General features: G+C 33.4%; 1 protein-coding gene across 1 annotated transcript in view; it reads right to left on the reverse strand.

The window, feature by feature from the left end:
• Positions 1–21,001, reverse strand: part of LOC114337502 (calcium-dependent protein kinase 6) — a 182,621-nt gene that overhangs the window by 36,405 nt on the left and 125,215 nt on the right. The window contains exon 5 of the mRNA XM_050648381.1: positions 9,939–10,207. Coding sequence (XP_050504338.1) covers positions 9,939–10,207 — 269 coding nt within the window. The remainder of the gene's footprint in view (positions 1–9,938; positions 10,208–21,001) is intronic.

The following is a 21,001-nucleotide window of genomic DNA, read 5'->3' on the forward strand; positions in this document are numbered from 1 at the left end:
AGAATTTCTGGTGGAATAGTCATGTCTAGGTCTTGCTGGAAAGACATGTAGATGTTTACGAATTAAGCAAACAGTTTCTAAAATATATAAAGAAGGTAGTGTTAGAATCCTGTGATCTTTGAAGTAGCTTCTGCAATGTGTTGTTCTTCTGAGGCCAAACAGATATCTTATTGCTCTTTTTTGTAATTTAAAAATAACATCAGATTGGGCAGCCGTACCAGAACCCCAAAAAGGGAGACCATATCGAAGATGTGACTCGAACAAAGAAAAATATGTTATTTTGGAAGAGGCTAAATTCATTTCCTTTGAAACAGATCTTATTGCAAAGCAAGCTGAGGATAGTTTCTTGCTTAACACATCAATATGAAGGGACCATTTCAGATTGCTATCTAAAAAAATACCAAGAAACTTTACAGAATCAACGATACTGATCTGGCTGTTATGAAGAGGTAAGGGTTGAAGAGCTCCTTTATAGGACAATGCTACTGTTTTATCTACATTAAAAGAGAGTAAATTTGAATCGGACCAAGATTTTATTGTAAGTAGATCAGAAGTTACAGTAGCATGAAGAGTTGCGATATTTGAGTTGCTCCAAGTGATACTGGTATCATCAGCAAAAAGAAAAACTTTTCCATCGATTTTTAAGCTAGTGATGTCATTAATAAAGATAAGGAAAAGTAGAGGACCCAATACTGAACCTTGTGGTACCCCACATACAACATTTTTGAGACTAGAGTCTGTATCATTTGCTCTAACCAGTTGTTTCCTATTATCCAAGTAAGATTGAAACCAGTTCGAAGAAATACCTCGAATTCCGTAGAAATCTAGTTTTTTTATCAAAATGTCGTGATTCACACAATCAAAAGCTTTGGCATAATCACAAAAAACAGTGGCAGTGTGCAGATTATTGTTTAATGCTTGATAAACCTCATGTAGTACAGAAAACATGGCATCTGTGGTACATTTATTATTTAAATGGGTAATAGTAAATTATGTAGGGTAATATTCAGCACTATGCCCTGAAAAATCCATTTTTTTTGTTTTGAGTGTTCTTCCACATCACTCTATGGAGTGCTTTCGTGGCTTGTTTTCCCCGTACTATTTTCAGTTCTATATCTTTCATACAAGTGACATCTCGGTTTATCATTTACCCTAAATACTTAAAAGTCTTACAGCTTTCAATAGTGTCTTCTAAACTTACGTTTAAATCAGCAACCAATCTGTAATCAATTACTTTCGACTAGATTAAATTGGTTTAGACTATGCTAAACTAGTTTTTCCTGATATAAAAACCTACACTTCAGGATAAACTAGTTTGGCCTGAAGTGTGCGTCTTTATATCAGGATAAACTAGTTTGGCCTAGGCCAAACTACTCCAATTCGCTACAAGCGGGCCCAACTTCTGTGTATACATATATTATTTTTGAGTCAAATTATCCAGTCCATCACCGGCTTCCGTATAGAGTCGTTTACGCTCTGGGAGCCCATCGAGTACGGGCTCTGCATCACCTTTGTCTTTACCTAAACTCTGTAGCTGATTTGTTGTTTCTGCAAATTGTGTTTTATTTCTCTTGACAGAATTTATAGTTTTTCTCAAAACTATTTACACAGACGCACAAATCCACTTATGGATATATAATAATAGCAAAGGAGTTTCTCAAGTTTTCCCTCATGATTGGGAAAGCATGAAATACGTATAGAAGGATGTTGAGACTATAATTGAAAAAAATATCTACAAACATATCTACAAAATAAATATGAATCATTATTCTATTTAAAAAAAAATGAAAAATGCATCGAGTACAACCTACTACTGGTTCTTGCATTTGCGGATTACGAGAAGCCTTAAAGTAAAGCCGAATAGGCTACAGGTAGAGTTGGTGCAAAACCTCGTGAACCTTAAAAATGCGTATGTATAACCGAAATAAAATGAAGCCTAAAAACATACGACTATTTTATTTGCTGCGAATTGCGCGACAGGGTCCCATCTACACCCTGATATTTTCAGTAATGTCGGATTCAATCGTTTCGTTCGTATATTGACGTCACCAAATGAATGAATTAGGTTCACGAGATTTTGTAACAGCAATACACGTCACTAATCAAAAACATCTATGAGAATCCTACATCAAGTACACGAAGACACAGAAAATTTAGCTTAAGTCGATGAGTAAGACAAGCGAGACAATATTTCTCCCAAATTGTTCACGACAGCTCTAGAGTCAACGTTTAAGAACACTCAATGGCAAGATATGGGCATCAATATACATAGATGGAGAAAGATTAAATCATCGAGGTTTGCAGATGATATATTAATCGCAGATAACTTACAGTAATATAGTTTCTATGATACATTCGCTTAAAACTATGTCTGAGAGAGCAGGATTAAAAATGAACTTTGAGAAAACTAAACTTATGACAAATCTGGCAATGAGTGGAATATAACTATTGACAATCATACCATACAACAAACAGATACTTACAAATATCTGGAACACGAGATCAAAATAAGCAGAGACTATCAAACATATGAAATACAGAGGAGAATATGACTTACACGGGCAGCATTTGGCAAACTAAGCCATTTTATATAAAGTTCAATTCCCACGTGTCTCAAGCGAAAGGATTATAACCAATGTGTTTTCCTGTACAAACTTATGGAGTAGAGACTTTAACACTGACGCAGAAATCCGCAAATAAACTCAGAGTTACACAACGAGCCTTGGAACGTGCAATGCTGAACGTTAGCCTTCGAGACCACATAACAAACCAACAAATCAGGTAAAGATCAGGAGTTCAAGACGTCATTGAAAGAGCTACGACGCTAAGTGGAACTGGACAGGGCACAGCTAGAACACAAGATGGACGGTGGAAACGACAAATCATGGAATGAAGGCCCAGAAACTATAAAAGAAGCCGAGGACGACCACCGTCTAGAGCAGGGGTGGGCAAAAGCCGGCCCGCGGGCCGGATCCGGCCCTTTCGCTTACTTTATTCGGCCCGTTGATAAATCCCGCAAGCAATTTTTTTAACCTCTTATGCGATTTTTTTAAATCAAAAGTATTAGTGTGCGTAGTGTTCATATAAATAATGAAATATGTAAATAATAGAGAGTATTATAATTTAGAAGAGCTGTAACCATATCTCTACTTTACTACATAGAATTGAAGTGCACTTCTCTCACTCTTCGAGGCAGTGATGTTTTGGTTTCAGCCAGCTAATTTTTCGTCTACCAGGACCCCTTTTTCCTTCGATTTTACCATTCATTATCAGCTACAACAACTCGTATACCCTATTCCACGAACATACGCCTGTTTTGGATTACTTCGACAACGAATATTTTACTGTGCAAAATAAGAAGAACGAAAGTAAATTGCAAATTACATTGTTGTTTATTGGAATAATTATTAGCGCCATTTACTTTCGTACTTCTTATGTTGCACAGTAAAATATTCGTTGTCGAAGTAATCCAAAACAGGCGTATGTTCGTGGAATAGCCCATACTTATCATTTCTGTGCCCCAAATGTGATATCTTTCTCCTTTTGATGGTGGTCAAAAGTTCTGTCTCTTCCCATTCTGTCCAGCACCATTTCGTTCGTAATATTATGATCGTTGAGATTCCAGCTTTCTTATTAAGTTAACATTAACACTCCAAGCTTCGGCACCATAAAGAAGAATAGAGTGGATCTGGATATAACATTCTGCCATAGAGTGGATCTGGATATCGGATTTGCAGATTGAGTGTTTCGTTGCTCAGAAATTTCCTCATCTTCCAAAAGGATGCTCTTAATTGCCCTATTCTTGATCGAATTTCTGATTTAAGATTTAGATCTTCCGTAATCCAGAATCCTTTTTTCCACTTGTTCAATATCTTCATTTTTTATCTGGATCCTTTTTATGAATAATGCTATGGACCATATTTCTTTGAAAATTACGTGACATATTTGACTGGGCACGAATTGTTTGCATGTACACCTCAGTAAGACAATTATTTATTATTACTATTATCTATTATTAACAGTCAAATATATTTGTCCAAATGCTTTAAAATGATACCTATAGTATTTTTGTCAACGATCGAAAGCATCTACCAGAACCAAACAATAAAAGTAACATTAGAAGATGAACTAACTGACCCAATAATTGAAGCTGGCAATGGTATAAGACAGGAGGATTCCCTGAGTCCTTTATTGTTCAACCTGATCATGGATGAAAAAAAGTATGAACTAAAAAAGGATACCAAATGGGAGAAAAACAAATTAAAATATTCTGCTATACAGACGATGCAATACTAATCTCTCAGAGTGAAGATGATTTACATCGTATACTGCACCAATTTAATATAACCGCCAAAAAATTTAACATGTTAATTTCCCCAAAAGAGACAAAATGCTTGGGTATAACAGCAAATCCAATAAGATGTAAATTGAAGCTGGAGGGTCAGATAATGGAACAAGTGATGAAGTTTAAATATCTAGGCATCACACTATCTAGCTACGGAAAGCTCGAAACAGAATTGGAAGATCAAGTGAATAGAACAAACAGAGGCGCAGGTTGCCTGAATGACACAATATGGAGAAATAAAAATATCGGAAATGAAATGAAAGGCAGAATTTACAAAACAGTCATCAGACCAATAATGACATACGCGGCAGAAACACGACCTGATATAGAAAGGACAAAAATATTGCTCGAAACAGCGGAGATGAAAACCCTTAAAAAATCGATGGTAAACACTGTGGGACAGAGCTAGAAGTACAGATATACAATATTTTGACAACGACATCCGATTTGGACGTCGAAACGTTAATAAAATTATTTTTTCAATTTAATTGCGGCTCATTTCCCAATCAAAATAGTTAACGACAACTTACTGGATGGACATTGAAAAAAACAGACAGAGTATGTCTATACTGTTTAAACTACTTTATTTAATGGGTTATAAGTCAAACAATCATAGTACTGAGTAATCTTTTATATTTTTATAAGACTTACTAAACATCTTACATACAATAAATCATACAAGTGACAACCATGTTGACTGGCTTGAAGTTAGCCATGTCATGTCTAGCACGCAGCCCCTTGTTACGCTGTTACACAGCTATATATATTAAACACCTTCCCCCTAAGATCGATATCTATAAGGGGTCTTTATATTACGACCAACTCTCGTCTTATAACTGTTAGAAGTCTCAATATTTGGGTTGACTTTATGACTCAATGTAGGTACTGATTTTACATTTGGGCTTGGGCAACTAATGGTTTTATTAACACTATCATTTACGTTAATGTGAGTGGTATCTTTATGAACACTTTGTGACTGAATATCAGGGTACAACTCGGGTTCTAAAATGAGTTCTTTTTCAAGTGTTGTGGTGTATGAATGTTTCATTTGGTGTGAATTCCGTCTAATAATTTTATTGTTATCTTCTTTTTTCACCCAATATGATCTAGGTTCATTGGCCTTTTCTAACACAATTGCTTTACGCCAATAATTATCTTTTGAACTTCTTATTACTACCCTATCTCCCTTTCTAAACTCTACTGGTTTTCTTCGTGCTGTCTTATCATAACGTACTTGTAATTTCTCTTTTTCTTTGCATACATTCTTATATACTTGTTTCTGGATTGTAGGTTCTAATTTATTAGCTGTAGTTGGTAATTGTCCTCTCAGGATCCTGCTCTGTAAAATTTGAGCTGGAGATGCATCAAGATTTATTATGCAGGTATTATTATATTCCATCACCAAATCTCTAAAATCAACATTTTCCTCATTACTCTTTCTTAAAATTTGTTTGCTTATATTGACTGCTTTTTCTGCAAGTCCATTACTCTGGTGGTAATGTGGAGTGCATGTCATAATTGTAATGTCTTTTTCTCTATAATAATTTTTACATTTTACCGAAGTAAATGGTAGATTATCTGCAATTAAAATTTCTGGATATCCAAATCTACTAAAAGTATCTTGAAATGAGTTGGTTACTGAACTGGAGGTTTTATCTTTTAATATTGAAATGTCCAACCAATGCGAAAAATAGTCTACAATTACTAAATATGCTTTTGAACCATACTCTAAAATGTCTGTACCAACTTTATTGAATCTTAGTCTGGGAATGTCATGAGGCATCATTGGTTCTTTAAAATTATTTGGTCTGTATTTCTCACATATCCTGCATTTTTTTATATAGTTTGTCACATCATCATTAAGTCCTGGCCAATAATATATACTCCTGGCTTTGTTTATAGTTTTACTGACTCCTATATGGCCTTTGTGAAGCAATTTTATCATGTCAAGCCTAAGTTTTTTCGGAATAATTATTTTGTCATCAATAAATGCGATGCCAGCTTCAAAATACAGTGAATCTCTTATACCATAGTACTTTTTACACACTTGAGGAACATTTTTTTCTTTTGGCCACCCATTATAATAAAAATCAAAAATTACTGCTAATGCCTCATCCTGGCTAGTAGCTAGTCTTAACTCAGATTGCTTTTCCTGGCTCATAGGTAAATGTTTACTCACTGAGTGGACCATTTCAAACATTTCTGGGTCATGTGTCTCTATATTTAAACTGGACCTAGATAGCATATCAGCAAAATGTATGTCTTTCCCAGGAACAAAATATACATTTAATCTGTACTTGAGAAGTTTAAGCCTTAAACGTTGGAGTCTAACTGATCCAATTTTGGAAATTGGCTTCTTCATAATGGAGATTATAGGTTTGTGATCTGATTGAACGTCAACATCAAAATTATAAATAAAATTGTGAAATTTTTGAGTAGCATAATAAATTGCCAATAGTTCCTTCTCAGTCTGACTGTAATTTATTTCACTATCATTCATATTTCGTGATGCACAAGCTACTAATTTTAAAATAGAATCATATTTCTGGAACATACAAACACCTAAACCATTTTTAGATGCATCACATTGTAAAATAATTTTTTGATTAGGATCATAAGGGACTAACGCTGGTGATTTACAAATTATGTTCTTTAAATTATCAAAACATTTTTGATGTGACGGGAGCCACACCCATTCTACATTATTTTTAAGTAATTGACAAAGAGGTTGAATATGTTCAGCCATGTTCGGAATGTACCGTCTAACGTAATTAAATGCGCCCAAAATTCTTTGTAATTCTACTTTACTATTTGGTTTTTCAAGTTTACAAAGTGATTCCACTCTGTCAGGATCTATTTGCATCCCTTTATGTGAAAAAACTTGACCCATAAATCTGACCTCTTCTTGACAATATTGAAATTTGTCCCCATTAAACTTTGCTCCTACTTCTTTAGCCCTTTCTAACACTTTTTTAACAGTTGTATCATGTTCTTCTTTTGTTGTTCCCATAACAATCATATCATCATGACAAATCAATAAATTCTCTATACCTTTAAATTTATCTTCTACTACTTCTTGAAACAGATCTTGGGAATTTGATAATCCATATGGCAATACTTTATATCTGAAAATTCCATAAGAAGTTGCAAAACAGCATTTCCATGATGATGTCTCGTCAAGTTCTAAATGATGATACCCTTCAGAGAGATCAAATACAGAAAATATCTTTTTACCTATCATTTGTGCACAAACATCTTCCAATTTATGTACTACTCTTGGTTTGCGGACTATTTGTTTGTTTAGATCTAATGGGTCTAAGCATAAACGTAACTTACCATTTTGCTTTTCCACAATAACAATGCGGTTTATGCTTGCCCTGGGGTCAATTTCGTTAACTTTGACAATTGCCCCTCTTTTTGTCAACCTATCTAATTCATTTTTTAAATTATCTCTAATTGCGACAGGTACATTTACAGGTGGGTAACTTACTGGCTCAAAATTGTCTACTGTAGTGATCCTATGTTTACCACAAAATTTACCATGACCTCTAAAAACTTCAGGGTTAAGGTTTATAAATTTATCCCTTTCTGCTAATTCTAAAGTACCACAACTCTCAATATTGTTGATTCGTTTAACTAACCCCAAATCAATACATAATTTACCACTTAAAAGAACTCGAGTTGCCCCATTAATAATTGTAAAATCCTCGTAAACATACTTATTTTTATGTTTACAAAATAAATTTACGACACCCATTGTTTTAGCCTGAGTACCCTCAAACCCTTTCAGTACATAATGATTATCCCTAATTTTAAATTGTTTATCAATTTTCTTAAAAATTTTTAATGGAATTATACTTACATCTGCACCTGTGTCAAGTTTTACTTTAATTCTCTTGTTTTCAATTTCTATAATTTCATCCCAAATATTTTGACTACTTACATTTTGGTATACTTTATTGACATTTCCTACAAAACTATCAGCTGATCCATCACTGCTATCTTCATCTATGACATCAATATTCTTCACTCTACACGACTTTGCAAAATGGTTTAAAAGCCCACATTTCTTACATTTCTTTCCATACGCTGGACATTCTCTGGCCCCATGAGTTGATTGACATCTTTTACACTTGAATTTTTCATTGGTATTCGCTTTACTTCTAGAGTTATTATAATTTCTATGGCCCTGGTACCTATCTTTACGAACTTCTCCTATGTCTACATCTTTTCTTTCGGTATGAAATTTCAAATTTTGGTTCTTACTTTGTTCACTAGTTCTACAAAATTCGATGGCTTTTTGTAGGGTAAGTTTGTCCACTCTCAATAGAGCTTCTCTAGTAACTGGATCTCTGATGCCCATTAATATTTTGTCTCTCAGAGCTTTATCTTCGGCTGTTTGTTCTGGATCAATTTCATTATAATTACATGTTCGAATCAAATGTCTACAACTAGTAAGAAACTGCTCAAACGACTCTCCTTCTTTCTGGACCCTCATGATAAAATTGTATCTTTCAAATGATTCATTCATCCTTGGATTAACATACTTATCGATTAGTGATATCATCAAGTCATACTTGTTATTTTCGGCTTCTGGGATCTCGAATGTGGACATAATTTTGGCAGACTCAGCCCCAATTATATTTCTTAAAATTGACATTTTCATTTTATCTGCTGACTGGTCTTGTCCCGTTGCTAGTAAATAATCTTCGAAACTAGTCTTCCAGAACTTCCATTCGCTTGCAGCATTTTGATCCTGCAGGTCAAAATCTGGTGGTAATTTTACATTTATTCCCATCACTGCCATTGTAGGTTATGTATGGTACCTCGTGTACAAGTTGCTATAAATTTAGCTTTTCGACTGTAAACTGTAACCCAACTAGCTGTTTGACTGCGCCATGTTTAAACTACTTTATTTAATGGGTTATAAGTCAAACAATCATAGTACTGAGTAATCTTTTATATTTTTATAAGACTTACTAAACATCTTACATACAATAAATCATACAAGTGACAACCATGTTGACTGGCTTGAAGTTAGCCATGTCATGTCTAGCACGCAGCCCCTTGTTACGCTGTTACACAGCTATATATATTAAACATATACAAGAAGAAGTATTTTTGTCAAAAAAATTTCTTGGGGAGAAAAAAAATTCCACCAAAAACATTGTGTGCACAGAGCAGCGTACGTACGTGATATAGTCCTCCGGCCCGGGAAACATTTTGAAAATTTAATTTTGGCCCGCGCTTAAAAGTATTTGCCCACCCCTGGTCTAGAGTCTAGATGGACCGACGACATCAAAAAGAGTAGCGGGAAACTGGCTACAAGCGGCCCAGTGAAGAGAACACTGAAAAGAACTGAGGGATGCCAATTTCCAGCAGTGGACGCGATTGGCTGATTGATGATGATGATCATTCTACTATACCTCACAGAGTGAAGTGAAAGGGCGTCGTCCGCCTACCCCGCTTGGCTATCAGTCCGGCTAAGTTTTCCGAACTGAATAATACATAATAAAGGGGTGGGAAAATTACACGCACACTTCTTCAAAGGAAATATTCCGGAAATAAAATAAACAGGAACTAACATGCATACCTCGTTAAGTAGGCCTCGTGCTAAATCCAAATGGTTCATATATTCTAATATAATTATTTTCCTTTTTGGGTCATAACCCAGTAACTCTATTATGTTCGGGTGCTTAAGTTGGCATAACATAGCAGCTTCATTTTCTATATATTTATCATGCGATCGAGTCATACAGCAGTTGTTATGTTCTTCGTACAGAATAACTGCTTCTCGTTTAACATTATTTTTGGAAATTACTCCTTTTAACATCTTTGATTTTCCACCAAAGTAATTTAAATCTAAAACAATTAAATATTATTAGTTTGGTTAGTACCTACCTAAAATTTAATATTAGTAGCAGTGGCGTAACAAACTCCGTCCTTACTTAGATAATAGGAAACAACTGGTTAGAGCAAATGATACTGACTCTAGTCTCAAAAACATTGTATGTGGAGTACCACAAGGTTCAGTATTGGGTCCTCTACTTTTCCTTATCTTTATAAATGACATCACTAATTTAAAAATCGATGGAAACATTTTTCTTTTTGCTGATGATACCAGTATCACTTGGAGCAACTCAACTATTGCAACTCTTCATGCAACTATAACTTCTGATCTTCTTACGATAAAAACCTGGTCTGACTCTAATTTACTCTCCTTTAACGTGGATAAAACGGTAGCATTATCATATAAAGGTGCTCTTCAATCCCTGCTTGTGAATAGCAGCCAGATCTCTACCGTTGATTCTGTAAAATTTCTTGGTATTCTTTTAGACAGCAACCTCAAATGGTCCCTTCATATCGATTTGTTAAGTAAGAAACTCGCCTCCGCCTGCTATGCCATAAGATCTGTTTCGAAGGAACTCAATTTAGCATCTTCTAAAATAACATATTTTTCTTTATTCGAGTCTCATCTTCGATATGGTCTTCCTTTTTGGGGGTCTAGTACAGCTGCCCAATTTGATGTTATTTTCAAATTACAAAAAAGAGCAATAATATATCTGTTTGGCCTCAGAAGAACAACCCATTGCAGAAGTTACTTTAAAGATCACGAAATTTTAACCCTTCCATCTTTGTATATTTTAGAAACTGTTTGCTTAATTCGTAAACACATGCATATCTTTCCAGCAAGGCCTCATCATGACTACTCCACCAGAAATTCAACTTTTGATGTCTATTTACCGATCCCGTCTTCTGAGTTAGTAAAGAAATCTATACTATATTCCGCAAAAAAACTATACAACCATCTCCCTTTACAACTCAAAGCTGCAACATCCTTTCTCAAGTTCCGTAAAATGACAAAAGCTCATTTATCTAAAAGACCATATTATTCAGTAGAAGAGTTTCTTAATGACTAACTAAGAAATCACAGCAATGTACAAGTAACTAAAGTGTATTTATCTATATTTGGGTGTCACATACAGCAGTTTAAACTTATAAACTTATTAGTTCCTTTGTTTGTGTTTTATTATATTATGTTGTATGTTCAATTTTGCAATTTATAGTAATTTTGCAATATATTTGTTTTTGTTTTTTTACTTCACTTTTTTAACTTGTTTATATTTTTTTTATTGACGATTTATCTAATTTTATAAAATTGTATTTGTTATTGTTATGTATATCTTTTTCGTGACTCTATGCTTTGTCCATAAAATTGTATAATTTTCAGTGACAATAAAGCACATTTCTATTCTATTCCGTCGCCCCCCCCCCCGCAGAATTGGAAATGGGGTCCCCTTTAAAAAATTACTAAATGCGACATGTGTAACAAATACCTATATGTGTTACAGCCCAATACCGTGTAATTTTCAGTGTCACCACCGAATTGGTCAACTCAAGATTTTTGAGTAAAAATGTTTATTGTTCAATAAAAAAAACACGTTATTAGGCGATTTTTCGCAAATAGCTCAAAAAGTAAGTATTAGATCGAAAAAAATATTGTTAGCAAAAATGTATCTAGCTTATAAAAAAATTAAACAAAATTGAAGTCTATCATCTCAGTAAAAGAAAAGTTGTAGCTCACGAAAAGTTTTTCTTATTCGTCAAATTACAAATCGAATATTTCAACGTGAAATAACCAAAAAATGAAATACTTTTCGGGGAACTCATTAGAACTTTTGTAAAGTGTTTAAAAGAAGCTTTATTTTTTTACAAAAGTTTCTAGCATCAAAACTAAGCCAGTTACGCTCAAAATACAGTTTCCCAATACACAAATCCCATTTTTTGGTAAAAAATTGTGAAAATCTCCTCCTATTTAGCACCCTAAATGAAATTAATCATTATCGCCTTACAAATTACTTAACTTTTTTATATGACCTGTAAGTTTCACCGGTTCAAAGTGCTTATTTTTAAAAAGGTTCTAGTTGTAAGGGCTTGAACGAGTCACTAATCACGAGTATATGCAAATTTTAAACAGCCATATCTTAACCAATTTTTGTCTTACAAACAAAATAAAGCCAAAGTATTTATAAAAGCAAGATCTACATTTCTTTACTTTTTGAGATTTTTCGTATCACTAATACTTTTTAAGTTATTTAAAAAAAAGGCATTTTTTCAAAATAAAGAACTTTTTTTACTATGAAACCAAATTTTTCCAAAAATAAGAACTTCTAACCGGTCAACTTTACAGATCTTATAAACAATAAATTATTAAAGTAAATGGTAAAACGCTAATGATACATTTTATTTGGGGTGCGAAATAGGGGCAGATTATCACGATTTTTTTTACGAAAAAGGGGCCATTTTTATTTTGAGCGTAACTCGTATAGATTTTATGCTAGAAACTGTTATAAAAAATAAAATTAAACCTTTTTTTTTTAAACATTTAAAAAAGTTTTAATGAGTTTTTCCCGAAAATTGCTTCATTTTTTGGTCATTTCAGGTTGAAATATTCGATTTGGAATTGGACGAATAAGAATTTTTTTTTTCATGAGCATCAACTGTGCTTTTACTGTGTCGATAGACTTCATGAATAAGTACACCATTTTTTTGATCTTATAAGCTACATTTTTGCTACAAATATTTTTGCGGTATATAATATTTAATTCGATAAATATTTATTTTTGAGTTATTTGCGAAAAACCCGCCTGAAAACGTTGTTTTTTGTTGAAAAATTAACATTTTCACTCGTAAATGACTTGAAAACTATTAACATAGATAAAGAGACTGTATAGAAAAAAAGTTGCTTATAATTAGTCAATTTATACATTTCTGGACTTATTTTAAACGCATGTTTTTTACCCCAGGAGGGATGTCACCCCCCGAAGTAAAAGCAACCGACGGCATAAATCCAACTTTGAAGTGGAGTGAAACTAGAACCTATGTAAATCCAAATTGTCAAGCAAATACGTCCGTCGTGACGCTGATAATTTCACTCCAAAACTGTCATTTACTCAGCTATTGGTGTATTCATGCATTGTTTATGACGACTTACATTTTTCGTCTTAATTGGTATAGAATAAAATAGAACAAAAAATACTAAATGATTACATTAGTATTATTCTATGAGACGAACAACTTTCTTCGTGCACTATCTACTATCAGCGAATATATCTACAATTTTATTAATTCGGATGGACAACTTCATTTTCAATACTGCACTGCTTAAAAAACGTGTGTATGCAAATAATACAACAACACATTTTTACCTAATATATTAGACAACAAGATGGGGCCCTTGACATATTTGGCCTCCGTAAGCTTCATGCTGCGGGGCCTCTGTTAAGTTTCTGGATAATTGTATCGAAATACTAAACGTAGGTAAAGATTAAAGAGAAAACCCATTTCTACATTTAGAAATATTGTTCTAAAATTCGGAAAATTAAAATTCTCAAATCTTTCAATAGTCACGTACAAAGCATTATAGTTTATTGTCGTCACCCATAAAAGTTCGTGAGACCGGAAAGGATTAGGTTTGTAGATATGAGATGATTCATTTGCCTATTTAGAAATTTACGTTTTTAAATTTAAACACACAAAGTAAAATCATATTACCTATAACAGATTTTTTTCATAATATCAGACGACAAGATGGGGCCCTTGCTCGATTGGGGCCCCCGCAAGCTTCACGCTGCGTCTGTTACGCCCCTGATTAGTAGAAAATCAAAACATGTAATTAATGATTCTCCTTTCGGACAAATGTCGAAAGATGCAACCCTTCTTGCCGGTCGATTTTTATAATCAAAATTTATTCCCAGGAGCAGACGCCACCTCAACTTCGAAACACATACCTACTATTCTACATCTGGCAACATTGTAGGTAGGCCGTTTTTAGACCATATTTATATTTTGATGTGATGCTAAGTAATATCGTACTTGACATTTCTCTCCCAAATTAAGACAAAGAAGACAAGAAGGACAAATTATCCAGACTACGTGGATTGTGAGTTACTAAGTAGAATTACTAAGGCGACGGTCTTCTTCCCTCTTTCAATCGGAGGTAGTATTCATCATCACATCACTATCTTCACTCTATCTACCGCTAATCTGAGGAGTTATTTTTTTTTATTTAACCTCCCAATTTATTTACAATCTGTAAAACAAGTTACAATGAGTAAATGTTGTGACCACTAGTGTAGGTGACTTGGAGAAAATGATTCATTAATAATTTTCTTTACAAATATTTTACATATATTATTATGTATCACTTTATCAATCAAAGATAGAGTAAAAATTTAAATTTTTAATTATAACGCGGGCACGTAAATTTGATACACCCTGTATATTGATTTGTAACTATTTAGTAGAAGGTAGCTTTTACGCAGTGGGTTTCTCCTTAATGAGTTTTTCCCTGAAGACTTAAAGACATTTGTAAATACAGTGAAGTGATACGACAATGTATTTCGGATTATAATTTAAAAAGATTGTTTGTTACGGGAAGGTAAAATTCACAGGTAGTTGTGATTATTAGTTTTTAGAAAAATAAAGGTAGAGAGATTTGGAATTTTAAGCCTGTTTGTTTTAAGCACAAGAGTATTTGTATACTTTCCGGAAAGTGATTAGGATGAGTAGAAGTATTATTTGAAAGAATGCCTGTTTTTTTGAATGAAAAAGAGGAATGTGGAAAGAGAAATGTTTCTGATTGGCTTGGCAATTTGGAATGGGGAAAGGGAAGTTTGAATGTTGAGACAGTTTTGGAAAAGAAAGATCATTGTGTTACCGGCATCCTTGAAGGGCAGTCGAAAGTTTTCGCGGATAGTTCAGAAGCAAGTACTAGTGGTTGTTTGTTAGTGGAGAGTAGCTGAAAAGTGGAACGAGAGACAAATCAAATCGAGAAGAAATACCTCTTTGATTCTGTAAAGTCCAAGTTACAAGAATTATTGTTATTAAAATTATGTGTGACACCAAGTAAAAAAGATACTTGAGTCTCGGGAGATTATTATTGAGAGAAAGATAGGAGAGAGTATTGGAGTTATTGAACGAGTACTGGTCAAAAGCGGCCTGGCTTATGTTTTGGAAAAATAGTTGCTGGTATGCTGCTGGATTGATGCTGAGAACGGAGAGGGCTTTGATTGGTAGCCTAACATAACAAGAAAGAGCTGTTTGGGTCAAGAGGAGACATCATTGTGTGTGAATCAAAAAGGTCAGTCAATAACTTATGTGATAGATGTTCTTTATAATCAGAAGTTAAAATATTTGCGTAAAAGCATATGAATTAAAATTCCAACATTTCAATAATTTAATAGGAAGTATAAGTAGTTTTGCAAATACCTAAATTTGTTTGTTTAGCTTATTTTATAAATGGTATCAGGAACAAAGCGATAAATATTTGTTTAAATTAGATTAATTATATGGTAAACGTTTCATTTGGACAATTATGCCCACAGGATTTAATTGATAGCTTTTTAGAGCATTGCTTTTGATAATAAAGGTAATTGTATGTGCTTATTTATGATTTTTCTATTTATTTCCTTTTCCTATTTTATCCCGACAACGATCAACTAAGAGATACTGAAGCCACGAGAAAGGATAAGTATAACCTAAGATAATTTTAGTTAATTTTTATGACAAAAAGAAACCCTGAGATTTTTTATTAATTGTTTATGTATGATTTGCGTCAATTCAATAATTAATTAAATAAATACTCAATTAAAATAAAAGTAATAGAAAGCAGATCACAACAACATGGCGAACCAACGTGAGGCGTGAAAGTATCTCTAGTTGTGAATTTGAAAGGATAGGAAACGGAAAAACAGGTGATGAAAAATTTATTTGCCCGTCGGCAAAAGTTGATATATTTAAAATTTATGAAATATTTTGTTTGAGTTATTTTATCTAGGTACAATTTTTACATATTTATTTTATTTTTGATTGATTTGAATTTTGATAAATTTAAAAATTTGTGTGATAAATTGATTATATTTCGGGAGAGAAAAATTTTCGTCTCTACAGCATACAAGGTACTTTCGAATATCAGGCGGGGATAAATTTTAACTACATGTCGATCACCAGAAGCAAAAGCAAAGAAAACAAAAAACAAGAAGAACATTTGGAACAAGAAGACGTTCTAGACACAACAATCATGAAAACAGGACAAAAGGAATTGTCAGATTTAGAAAAGTTATTACAACTAATGCAAATACAATCACAAAAAATGGATGAAGCAAAAAGGACAATGGATGAAAATCAACCTGAAACGAAACAAGCCATGGAAGAGACATCAAAGAAACTGGATAAAACACAACAAAAAATGGATACAATGCAAGAAAATCAGGAGGAAACAAAACAAGCAATAGAAGAAAACGACTAGAAAATGGAGGAACGTATGGGAAAATATGAAAAGGAAATAAAAGGATGTTTGACAACAATGAAAAACGAGATAAAAGAAACAGAAAAGAGAATTAAAGATCACATGAAAGAACAAGAAATGAAAATTCAAAATAAAATGAAGGAGTTAAAGGATTGCCAGAAAAATTACATAAAGAACTTAGAAACCAAATTTGAAAACGCATTACAAGAAGACAGACGAGAAATAGAAAGAAAAATGGAAGAAATCAGGAATCAACAAAATTCCGGAGAAAGAAGGGAAACGATTATCCATAGTACAGAGGATGTGAAAATAAGATTTGGCGGGGATGTAAAAAAATTACACCCAGTAATTTTATCGTAAAGTACGATACATAGGTAACTTCGAAACAGCCAAAGAAACGATAAGGAACCATCTTAAAGATGAGGCGAGTTTGTGGTATGATAGCAAAGAAGAAGAATTGGACAATTGGCATAAGTTCGAACAAAAGTTCCTGAGTTATTTCTGGGGAAAAATACAACAGATGGAAATAAACAAGGAGTTGCAAAATGGGAGATACCATGATAGAATGGGTATTTCAGAAAAAACATACGCACTACAATTATACAACAATGCAAAACACCTACAGTACAATTATTCGTCCGAACAGTTAGTAGAACTGATAGCCAGACATTTTGAAGATACCTTAGAAGATCACATAACTTTACAAAACTACAAAGATATCGACAGTTTGTGCCAATTTTTACAAATACGAGAAGCAAAAAGGAGAGAAAGAGAAATAAGAAGATCGCAAGAAAATTATAGACAACGCGAAAATCAAGACTATAGAGATAGAAGACAAAACTTTAGGAGAGATTATACAAGAAGAGAATTTATTCCGAGGAGGGAAAACGAAAATAGAGACAACGGAAGAGGAAACTATGAACAAAGAAATCGGCAATGGAACGAAGACAGATATCGAGAAAACCAGAATAGAAATAACACCCGCACACATCAAGAAGACAGAAATGATAATAGAAGGAATAAACAGGAAAATCGTGAAAGCCGATACGGGTCCGCCAGACCAAGAGAAAATAGAAGAGCGGTAAACAATACGCAAATAGGTGAATATGAGGATGAGAGACAAAGCGATGAAAGAAGAAGCGAAGAAGAACAGCTGGCGTTTTTTCACGCAGGCGCTCACTAGACACAAAAAAACAAACAGGAATTTTTTGTCACCCGAAGGAATTTATTAAATTAGCAGGAAATAATGATAAAAGAATTGGAGTAAATTTAAAATTTGTAGATGGTTTTATCAATGAGAAACCGATTAAAATTATGATTGATACTGGTTCGGAAATTACATTGATTAACAGGAAATTAATAGAAGAGGTTGATTTAACGAATTTAATTTACAAAATTCCCAGGGTAAACTTAGTGGGCGCAAATAAACGGACTTTGGCAACAATAAATGAAGGAATACGAGTAAGGGTTCGATTGGGGAAGAAATTTTATGCACTACAATGTGTTATAGTCTGTTCGCTAAACTCAGACGCAACTTTCTAGATATTTTAGTCGGTAATTTTGCCAATTTTAGTAAAATTGGCAAAAAAAATTACTAAATAGTTAACAATCACTAAATAGTTAGTAATTTTGCCAATTTTTGCAAAATTGGCAAAAAACAAAAAAAATTTCGACTAAAATATCTAGCCAGTTGCGTCTGAGTTTAGCGAACCGACTATATAATGCCGAACATGATACATGCTATGCTCGTAGGAGTGGATGAATTGTCAGAAAAACATGTGGTGATAGATTTCAAAAATAACACGATGAAAATCACAGAGGAAGAAGAAGAAGAACAGGACATTCTGGAAATGGACAAGGAACATGAGAAACGGAAAAAGGAAAATTTAGACAAAAAACAAACGGTGGAAATGAATTTGGCAATGAAACAAAGACAGAAAAGAAAGAGGAGAAAGCAACAGAAGATAATTAAAGAAGATGAAGCCTGGGATTCCTCGAAAGAAGAGATGAGCCCAGAAGAAGAAAAAGAAGAAAAAAGATTGACAAAAGAAAATGAAGCTTGGGATTCCTCAAATGAAGAGATGAGCCCAGAAGAAGAAAAAGAAGAAAAGAGATTGACAAAGGAAAATGAAGCTTGGGATTCCTCAAAAGAAGAGATGAGCCCAGAAGAAGAAAAAGAAGAAAAGAGATTGACAAAGGAAAATGAAGCTTGGGATTCCTCAAAAGAAGAGATGAGCCCAGAAGAAGAAGAGATCAGAATAGAAAAGGAAGGCGAAAGAGATATAATTGAAACTGTAGTATTTGAAGAAGAAGTTTGCGAAATGGAGGAGTCAGAATACACAATAAATATGTGTAAAGAATCGGAGGAAAAAGAAAGAAAATTTATATGCGGAGAAGAAAAGGAGAAGGAACTGCATGTAATATTGAGGGAGTATGAAAATTTAGTAAATGAAGAAAACAATGTAGCCAAAAAGTATGAACATTCCTTTGAGGTTAAAAACGTAGAAAATTTTCGATCGAAAACTTACCCAATCCCATATAAGTACAGACACTGGGACAAAGGAAGCAATTGTTTTTCAGGCGGGATTAAATATTTTGACATAAGAGAAGTGTTGTTGTCGAGAGAAAATCATTCTTTTCGTTGCACTTATTAAAAACGATTTTATCTCAAAACAAGGCGGGAATGTTATTATGTATCACTTTATCAATCAAAGATAGAGTAAAAATTTAAATTTTTAATTATAACGCGGGCACATAAATTTGATACACCCTGTATATTGATTTGTAACTATTTAGTAGAAAGTAGCTTTTACGCAGTGGGTTTCTCCTTAATGAGTTTTTCCCTGAAGACTTAAAGACATTTGTAAATACAGTGAAGTGAAATGACAATTTATTTCGGATTATAATTTAAAAAGATTGTTTGTTACGGGAAGGTAAAATTCACAGGTAGTTGTAATTATTAGTTTTTAGAAAAATAAAAGTAGAGAGATTTGGAATTTTAAGACTGTTTGTTTTAAGCACAAGAGTATTTTGTAAGGAGTAGTATTCCGGAAAGTAATTAGGATGAGTAGAAGTATTGTTTGAAAGAATGCCTGGTTTTTTGAATGAAAAAGAGGAATGTGGAAAGAGAAATGTTTCTGATTGGCTTGGCAATTTGGAATGGGGAAAGGGAAGTTTGAATGTTGAGACAGTTTTGGAAAAGAAAGATCATTGTGTTACCGGCATCCTAGAAGGGCAGTCGAAAGTTTTCGCGGATAGTTCAGAAGCAAGTACTAGTGGTTGTTTGTTAGTGGAGAGTAGCTGAAAAGTGGAACGAGAGACAAATCAAATCGAGAAGAAATACCTCTTTGATTCTGTAAAGTCCAAGACATTAAGTTACAAGAATTATTGTTATTAAAATTATTTGTGACACCAAGTAAAAAAGATACTTGGGTCTCAGGAGATTATTATTGAGAGAAAGAGATGAGAGAGTATTGGAGTTTATTGAACGAGTACTGGCCAAAAGCGGCCTGGCTTGTGTTTTGGAGAAATAGTTGCTGGTATGCTGATGGATTGATGCTGAGAACGGAGAGGGCTTTGATTGGTACCCTAACATAATCAACAAGGAAGAGCTGTTTGGGTCCAGAGGAGACATCATTGTGTGTGAATCAAAAAGGTCAGTCAATAACTTATGTGATAGATGTTCTTTATAATCAGAAGTTAAAATATTTGCGTAAAAGCATATGAATTAAGATTCTAACATTTCAATAATTTAATAGGAAGTATAAGTAGTTTTGCAAATACCTAAATTTGTTTGTTTAGCTTATTTTATAAATGGTATCAGGAACAAAGCGATAAATATTTGTTTAAATTAGATTAATTATATGGTAAAAGTTTCATTTGGACAATTATGCCCACAGGATTTAATTGATAGATTTTCAGAGCATTGCTTTTGATAATAAAGGTTTTGTATGTGCTTATTTATGATTTTTCTATTTATTTCCTTTTCCTATTTTATCCCGACAACGATCAACTAAGAGATACTGAAGCCACGAGAAAGGATAAGTATAACCTAAGATAATTTTAGTTAATTTTTATGACAAAAAGAAACCCTGAGATTTTTTATTAATTGTTTATGTATGATTTGCGTCAATTCAATAAATTAATTAAATAAATACTCAATTAAAATAAAAGTAATAGAAAGCAGATCACAACAATATATATAAAATTGTTTGTCTCTGACACATATAACTAAAATCGCGATGGTAAATCATTAGGTGTATTTCGTCTAAGTATTCGTCTGACTGGTTGTCTCATCAGGTTTCTGGCTAGTACATTTGGATGTTGTATCAGTCTGTCTTCGTATT

Source organism: Diabrotica virgifera, chromosome 4 (genome assembly GCF_917563875.1).
Source record: "Diabrotica virgifera virgifera chromosome 4, PGI_DIABVI_V3a".
NCBI classification, from domain to species: domain Eukaryota; kingdom Metazoa; phylum Arthropoda; class Insecta; order Coleoptera; family Chrysomelidae; genus Diabrotica; species Diabrotica virgifera.